This window comes from Rhinolophus hipposideros, assembly GCF_964194185.1.
Source record: "Rhinolophus hipposideros genome assembly, chromosome: 8".
Taxonomy (NCBI): Eukaryota; Metazoa; Chordata; class Mammalia; order Chiroptera; family Rhinolophidae; genus Rhinolophus; species Rhinolophus hipposideros.
Window position 1 is genome coordinate 95,227,168 of NC_138054.1, and position 8,108 is coordinate 95,235,275.

The 8,108-nt window shown below is 62.3% G+C and overlaps 1 protein-coding gene across 4 annotated transcripts; it reads left to right on the plus strand.

The window, feature by feature from the left end:
* The first annotated feature begins 254 nt into the window (after nucleotides 1–254).
* MXRA8 (matrix remodeling associated 8) lies at nucleotides 255–7,791 on the plus strand. Of its 4 annotated transcripts, XM_081055353.1 has the most exons (11): nucleotides 986–1,055; nucleotides 1,992–2,204; nucleotides 3,951–3,974; nucleotides 4,090–4,395; nucleotides 4,481–4,582; nucleotides 4,718–5,188; nucleotides 5,422–5,580; nucleotides 5,761–5,800; nucleotides 5,883–5,959; nucleotides 6,069–6,149; nucleotides 6,368–7,791. In XM_081055353.1, the coding sequence occupies exons 2-11, from the start codon at nucleotides 2,117–2,119 to the stop codon at nucleotides 6,391–6,393; spliced, it is 1,374 nt and encodes a 457-aa protein (XP_080911479.1). In that variant the 5' UTR covers nucleotides 986–1,055; nucleotides 1,992–2,116; the 3' UTR covers nucleotides 6,394–7,791. The 4 variants fall into 4 exon arrangements, with proteins under 4 accessions (XP_080911481.1, XP_080911479.1, XP_080911482.1 ...); XM_081055355.1 differs by lacking the exons at nucleotides 986–1,055; nucleotides 3,951–3,974 and adding an exon at nucleotides 255–400 and having other exon boundaries at nucleotides 1,992–2,132; nucleotides 4,071–4,395; XM_081055356.1 differs by lacking the exon at nucleotides 3,951–3,974 and having other exon boundaries at nucleotides 1,027–1,055; nucleotides 1,992–2,132; nucleotides 4,071–4,395.
* The last annotated feature ends 317 nt before the right edge of the window (nucleotides 7,792–8,108 follow it).

Sequence of the window (8,108 nt, forward strand, 5' to 3'; positions counted from 1 at the left end):
GGCACCCTAGCACCTTTATCATGTGGGTGTGAATCGTTGTCCCGAGTAGTTAGCACTCCTGCGCACTCGGGAGGACAGGGCGTGGACACAGCGGCCTGGGCCCTGGGAGCCCGCCACCTGGGCCGTGGAGGGCCGTCTTCCTTGGGTGTTCCTGTAGGCCTTGACAGCTCCGCACTAACCGTTGTGGCATTTCCTGTGTCAGCAGACCACAGGGAGGCCCCGCCCTGTGTTCTTCTCCTGGCAGCACTAGTCACAGTGCAGAAAACGACCTTTCTGGTCAGCAAGCCTCCCTCTAAGAGCCTTAGCAGGGTGGGAGCCTGGCACCTGGCTCGGTGCTGACTCCCCCTCCCTGGCACACAGTAGGTGCTCAGCAAGTGTTTGCTGAATGCTGTGACAACAGGTGTGAGCATGTGTGTGTGTTTGTGGTTTTTCCTCCCTATGAGCTGGGCTGTCTGGAATGTCCGAGTCCTCGGGAATAGGAGCCAGAGTCTGATTGTCAGCTGGGCTGGCGGGCTGACGCCCCTGTTCAGCCATGTGTCCTAGGAGAGGGGAGGTGGGCCCAGCGCTCCAGTGTGACTTGGGGGCTCGGACAGAGCTTAGAGTGGGACCACGATGATGTCAGTGGCTTTGTTTTGTCCTGATCTATTATCTTCCCAGAGGTGCCAGGCGAGGCTGGGAATTGAGCAGGACACAGGCACTTGAGGAGGACCCAGGCCCTGGCTGTGGGAGGGGCAGCCCAGGCTGCCTGCTGGGCCTCTGCTGTGATCTGTGACCATTTCTTGCCAAGGACTGGGGGGAGCAACAGCCCTTTCTGCTCATCTTGGCTCCTCTGGCCTTGAGCAGAGAACAGGATGGGGCAGGGGGTGGGGAGTGGCAGCCCGGAACTTGTGTGTCCACCCTTGCCCAGTGGTGTGGGGTCAGCTTTGTCCTCAGTGGTGCCCCCCTCTGACTTCTTTCCGCATCTGGCTGAGGTGAGAGCTGGGTTTCCAGCAGGAGGGCCCCACTGGACCTCAGCACAAAAAGCCTGAGGCCAGGGACCCGCTGGTGTGGACCAGGTAGGTGTGGACCAGGCGTCCCCAGGCACCTAGCTTGGGGCTGGGAGCTGGCTGGGTCCCCTTCCAGACCGAAGGGTCAGCTCTGGGCCATCCCTGCCTCCCTACAGCACTGCTTGGATGTCTTCCCTCCATGGAGGAAAGACAGCGGCAGACAGAGGCAGGAACAGAGGACAGAGATGGAGAGACAGACTTGGGTGGGCGGGGCGCAGAGGCGGGGGCTGGGAGGGCAGCTACCAGCCCTAATATAAACCAGTTAGAAAAACAGGAGGGAAGGCCAGGCCCCAAGGCTTGCCAGGCAGGCTTGTTTTTCCAGAATGAAAGGCCCAGGGAGGAGCTGAGGGTGGGGGGCGGTTCTGATTCCAGTTTGGAAAATGGGCTCCACCCCTCAGGGCCTGGATCCTGCTGAGGAAACCGTTAGGTCAGGATGGGGGGCGCCATGCCGTCACCCCTTGTTCCTCTGCGGCAGCAGCAGTGTTGGCCTCCTACCCAGCCCACAGCTGGGCTGGGCTCCCCGCTTGTCTGAGGACTTGGGGACCAGGGTGGGGTTCAAGGGTGAGACCCCAGCCTGCCAGGGTCTGGGGCTTGTGGCCTTATTCGATCCAAACGAGCAGCATAAAAAATGCGCTATGGGTTTTTGCGGTTGTTTGGATTTTTTTGAGGTTTGCTTAAGTACAAGGAGTGGGTTTGGTACACAGTGCCTGCTCTGTTATTTCACATTTGTTTATGTGATTTTGTACGTTTTCCCAGAGTTTCAAATTTGTGCTTTCTGAGAGGGGGGTCCTATTCCCCCCTCCTTCCTCCCTTCTGGTTGGGTGGGGTGTTCCCAGGGCCATGTAACTGGGTCTCGGTGGGTGGGGTGCTCCCAGGAGCACTATATCCGGGTGTGGGTGGGTGGGGTGTGTCTAACAGCAGTGTAAACTGCAGGTTTGGTTTCAGGAACACCAACCTGTGGCCTTGATGGTGGGCTGATGTTGGGGTGAAGGCCAGAGAGATGGGATTTGCTCACCGACTGGCCCCTTTCAGGGCTCAGGGTCACACCCTCATCTCCCTGGCTCCTGTGGATGTTAAAGATGGTTAGTAAACAGCAGAGCTCTTCATGCTGTCCCCAAGGCCCCCAGGGCTGGTGCCACTCTGATGCTCATTTCACAGGTAAAGAAATGCAGTCCCTGAGAAGGGCACACCAGGGTCACTGCACTGCTGCGAAGAGCCAGTGGGCAGCCTGGTTCCCTGGGGTTCCCCTAGGATCTCTTTCTACTGGCCTCCAGCTCCACAGCAGGCAGAGAAGGGAAGACCTGAGGGCGTTGTGGCCAGGCTGCCCACTTGGGGGAATGCCCTGGGAAATGTCCTCCTACAGAGGTGGGTGAGGGGATGCTCTCCCAGAACTCCAGCCCCACACAAACTGCAGAAGGGCCCATATGTGGGAATCTGGGACCATGCCCTCAGGCCCTGCTGCCCTCCCCCCCCAGGGCTGGGATATTGCCCCCTCTCCAGGATGGGAGGCAGAGAGGGGTCCAATCTTTGCTAAGACTCTCCTACTGTTTGGGACACAGTGGCCACGGCCCTCCCCCTCCCCACCAGGCTGGCCAAAGATGAGGGAGGCCTAGGGGCCGGGCAGGAGCCGAGGGGGCGGTCTGCAGACTGTCGACCGGCCCAGGGCTCCGTGATGTCATGGCGGGTGCTAAGGAGGGGGAGGGGGCCGGCTGTTTTTCTGGAGAGTTAGAGCTGGAGTGAGACAAAGCAAGGCCGGCAGGCTGGGCTGGCAGGCGCCATGGAGCTGCGGTCCCAAGTCCTGCTCTGGAAACTTGTGCTCCTGCAGAGTGAGTTGGGGTGGGGGTGGGGGCAGGAGGCGAAAGTGGTGAGTGGGTCCAAGTGAGTTTGCATTTTAGGCAAATCCGCCTGTCTGAGCTGAGCCCAGAGGGGTGGGATGCCACTGCTGGGGAGGGGGCGGCTGTAGGGGGCCTCAGAGGGAACAGTTCAGGATGAGTTCTGGGGCCCCCAGGACCCAGGGGGCTGTGAGTTTTGCAGATGTCCTCCAGCACCAGAGGCCAAGAAAGCCAAGCTGAGACAGAGCTACTGGGGTCTCTTAGATCTGCTCCGGGAAGCCCCTCAGACCTGTGCTGTTCTCGGTTGTCGGGAGGGGAGTAGGTTGGGGATTGTGGGGGGTCTGGGAACTGTGAGGCCTGCAGGGTCTGTTCCAGTCCCCCCTTGGCTCCCAGGCCCCTGAGCCCGCCCCCAGGGCTGGACTGCTGACCCGGCACATTCCTTCTGCCCCGGGCACTCAGCCACATCTCTGGAACAGGAACTTGGCTTGTGGGGTGGCAGATGGTGGGGTCATCCTCCATATCCAGCTTTCTTGTGCTTCAGACCAACGGGGCTACAGCCCTGAGCACTGGGGTGGGGTGGGGCTCCAGCAGGTAGAGGACCATCAAGGGCTCAGGTGGGGTGGCCCTCAGCAGGTGAATTCCACACTGGGGATACACGTGCAGGAGCCCCCACAACCAGACTCCCTTGGGCATCAGACTCTGGCAGCCTTGCTGCAGTGATGGTGATGGTGGCCATCACTCCTGAGGCTGGCCTTTGGTGACAAGCATGCATTCCAGAGCCGCCTGTGGGAGGTGCTAACCCTGGCCCTACCACTCACTTCCAAAAGGACAGGCCTGTCCCTGCAGCCCAGCAGGTGGCTGTGAGGGTTAAGTGGGAGGCGTGCCTGCCTCAGGAGGGGCTACAGGAGACCCCACCTGTGTGCTCCTGGCTTCTCTGGCTTTATCTCCAGCACTTAGTGGGTGTCATTAGCACCCACTTCAGGGAGGACCAAGGAAGGGACTAGGGGCCCAAGCCCCTCCCCTGTATGGGTGGCCCGCTGCCCCGTGTGACTCACTCTTCCTCTCCTTCTAGGCTCTGTGGTCCTTCTGTCTTCAGGTTAGTGAGCGCCCTCCCCTCAGAACCACAACAGATCCCTTCCCATCCGGCCAGCCCACCCTGTACCTGACCCCTTGGGTCCCACCCGTCCCCCAGTGACTCCCCTCCCCACCAGGGCCATCTGGGTCCTCGACAGCGGGCAGCTCCGTGGTGTCTGAGTCCGCAGTGAGCTGGGTAGCTGGCGCCCGGGCCCTGCTGCGCTGCCAGAGCCCGCGCATGGTATGGACCCAAGACCGGCTGCACGACCGCCAGCGCGTGGTGCACTGGGACCTCAGCGGTGGCCCCGCCGGCGGCCCCGCACGTCGACTTGTGGACATGTACTCGGCGGGCGAGCAGCGTGTGTACGAGCCGCGCGACCGTGGCCGCCTCCTGCTGTCGCCCTCCGCCTTCCACGACGGCAACTTCTCGCTGCTCATCCGCGGTATGGGACCTTGAACCGCGGTGGGGGCTCGGGGGCTAGGGCGGCGGGCGCGGAGCTCATGGTTGGTTTCCACGCGGGTGCGCAGCGGTCGGGGAGACAGACCAGGGGCTGTACACCTGTAACCTGCACCACCATTACTGCCACCTCTATGAAACCCTGGCCATCCGCCTGGAGGTCACTGACAACCGTGAGTGCGCCCCTCCCCCCGGACGCCACCCCCGCCTGTCCTCACCTACCCCCGCCCCGCTGCTGACTCCCTCCCCCGACCCGCAGTCCTAGCTGCCCCCCGCCCCTCCCCCCGCTGACCGACCTGCGCCCCCAGCCCGGGCCGCCGGCGCGCACTGGGACGGCGAGAAGGAGGTGCTGGTGGTGGAGCGCGGCGCGCCCGCACTGCTGACTTGCGTGAACCGCGCTCACGTGTGGACCGACCGGCACCTGGAGGAGGCGCAGCAGGTGGTGCACTGGGACCGGCAGCCGCCCGGGGTCCCGCACGACCGCGCCGACCGCCTGCTCGACCTGTACGCATCGGGCGAGCGCCGCGCCTACGGGCCTCCCTTCTTGCGCGACCGCGTGGCGGTGGAGGCGGACGCTTTTGCGCGCGGCGACTTCTCGCTGCGCATCGACCAGCTGGAGCCGGCCGACGAGGGCACCTACTCCTGCCACCTGCATCACCACTACTGCGGCCTGCACGAGCGTCGCGTCTTCCACCTGAAAGTCACTGAGCCGGCCCCCGAGCCGCCCCCGCGGGACTCCCCAGGCAACGGCTCCAGCCACAGCAGCGCCCCCGCCCCAGGTGCAGGAGGCCGCCTTGGGCGCCTGGGGACCGCCTAGGGGCTGGGAACTGCGAGGCCCGGCTCCTCTCTGTCCCCCACAGGGGATCTGGATGTTAACCGAGGGGAGGCCCCCCGGCTGAGGCCGCCTGTCTTCCGGAGCCACGTGGCGCAGCAGGGGGGCCTGGGCTGGGGTGCACCGGGTGGGCCGCTGCGCGGCTCGCTCCCTGACGCCGCCCCTACACGGCCCTTGCAGACCCCACGCTAGCACGTGGCCGCAGCGTCATCAACGTCATAGTCCCGGAGAGTCGAGCACACTTCTTCCAGCAGCTGGGCTACGTGCTGGCTACCCTGCTGCTCTTCATCCTGCTGCTCATCACCGTTATCCTGGCCACCCGGCAGCGTCGTCGTGGAGGTGAGCCAGCCAGCGCAGCGGGGACGCCAGCACTAGGAAGCCTTTCCGGATCGGAGGCGGGGTTTGGGGTGCGCTGCCTGAGCGGAGGGCCAGCAGGGGCCCAATGAGCCTCGGTGCCGGGAGGTTCCTCAGAGCTGGGGAGGGGGCGAGAGTACCCCCAACACGAGTCTCCCTCTCCAGGTTACGAATACTCAGACAAGAAGTCGGGGAAATCAAAGGGGTGAGTGCCCCCTCCTGGCTGTCCTAGGGGGCCAGGCCCCACCCCATCCGCCGCTCTGACCTCCCCCCACCCTCCCCTCCAGGAAGGACGTGAACATGGCAGAGTTTGCTGTGGTCACAGGGGACCAGGCTTTTTACAGGAGTGAGGATATCCAACTAGGTGAGGGCCTCCTGCACACACACCAAGCCTCGGAGTGAGGTGCCTGGGCCTGGGCCTGGGGAGGTACATCTTGGGGTGGGGGGCTCACCCTGCTCTCTCCCTGCACCAGATTACAAAAACAACATCCTGAAGGAAAGGGCTGAGCTGGCTCATAGCCCTCTGCCGGCTAAGAACATCGACTTGGACAGAGGTGAGTGGCTGGGAGGGAGACGGCCCCTGCCCATCAGAGCCAAGCCCATGCCCCTCTCCGCCCACTCTCAGAAGGCACCAGCCAGCCCCACAGGCAGGAGTCCCCTGCCACCTGACTGCTGCAGAAACCCTGGGGCCATTCTGCCAGATGTCCGCCTGTATTCCCCCTTACAATGGATGGGCAGAGGGCAGCCACCCACCTGTTCCCTTGGTTTCCAGAGTTCAGGAAGGAGTACTGCAAGTAAGGTGATTGGGGCTCCTGGCTGGCCGGCAGCACCTGGCCGGCAGCACATCCTCCTGACTGACCATCATGCAGCTCACCTGGCCCCCCTTTTGGCGGCTGGTCCCGCCCATCCTGGAACTTTGGCCTGGTCAGGTGCAGAGCAAGGCTGCCTCCAGACATCTCTCTAGGGAGCCACCCTCATCCTCCAAGCAACAGTGGGCTCCTGGGACCCTGCCAAGCATCGGGGCTGCATCCGCTGTGCAGGCACTCCCTGCTGGCCATGTCCCCCCCACACGCACACACACAACTGTAGCCCTCAGGCTCTGCAGGCTTCTGCCCTATGGGAGAGCCCCGCCTCTGCAGGGGCAGGCCAGGAGACACTCTAGGAGCTGGGGTCAGCCTCAGGGTTGGCACGCCCCCCTTCTTCTCCCCTTCTTGTGGGGAGCTGCCCTACCCAGCCAGGCTGCCATCAGCTCTGCATGGGGAACTGAGGACTGCACACCCCCAGCCCTCGGTGCTGTGTCCGGCCACCTGCAGCTACCCTGGGGCCCTTTCTCTGCTTCCCAGCCTGCTCTAGCCTCCTTTCCAAAAAGCTGTCTTGACAGTCACTGGGCTCCTTGTGACTTTTGGCTCCTCCCTGGGCCAGAATCTGGGGCTGGCGCATTTTTTGGCTTCTGTTTTATCTGAGGATGGGGGAGGGCTGATAATGGTTCTAAAGTAGCCTGTGTGACCACTGCCAACACCCACATTTATTCCTCCTGGTAACTTGCTGCCTTCACAATAAAGACCATACCGGGTTTTTAGACTTGGCCCAGGTATACCTCTGCTGCTCCCTGTCTACCTCCAGGGCAGAGCTGGGCCATGGGACCCCAACGCTGTCCTTCGCCTGAACTCCCACTCTCACTGCCCAGTCCTTGGAGTGGGGGTCTGGGTGCTGGTGTCCTGGGAAGAGCGGCGTCGCAGCCAGTTTCTCAGCACTTACTTTCAGGTCCTCTCCTGAGGATTTGTCTAGACATGGGGGAGGGGCACATGTTGGTGGACGTGGGGACAGAGGAAGGCAGTGTTAATTCAGTCCCCTGAGGAGCAGATGCCAAGATGGGACCGAATATGTGAAGAGGCAGATGGAGGTAGCAGGAGGAGGCAGGAACACCTGCAGACAGGTGACACCCCGATGGAGGCGGTGGGAAGGGGCTGTGGGAGGAGGAAGCCTGTGTTCCCAGTCCTGACCCCACCCTCCAGAGCCCTCCCAGGACAGCAGCAGGCGGGAAGGGGTGACTGTCACCCTGGAAAGCCCTCGTATGAAGAGGCAGCAGCCCCCCACACAGGTTGGCATCCAAGCTCCCATTTTGGGGAAATGAAAATCCTGGAGTCATTTTCATGAAGGCATAGTGTCAATAAAGTCACAAAAGGAAGTAAAGTCACCAGCTTTATTACTTAGTAGATCCCAGAAACGGGGTGGGGGTTGAGTCGGGGGAAGGACAGCCCTCTATCCCAGGTCACCAGCCAGCAGGAGATGAGAGCAGAGTAGAAGCACCTCCTCTTACGTGGTGGTTGTGGGGCGGTCACTAATTTTTCACCAGCTCCACTCTTAATGGTCATTTTAGAAGGTGCCTGGGAAAAGCCGGCCAGGAATCTAAGCTCGAGTCCTACTCTGAGTCCAGACTGGTCTGAGTAGGATTGTCACATGAAATGCCGGGACAGCTACTCAAGTAGCTGTTTGCTCACGCCCTCTCTCCA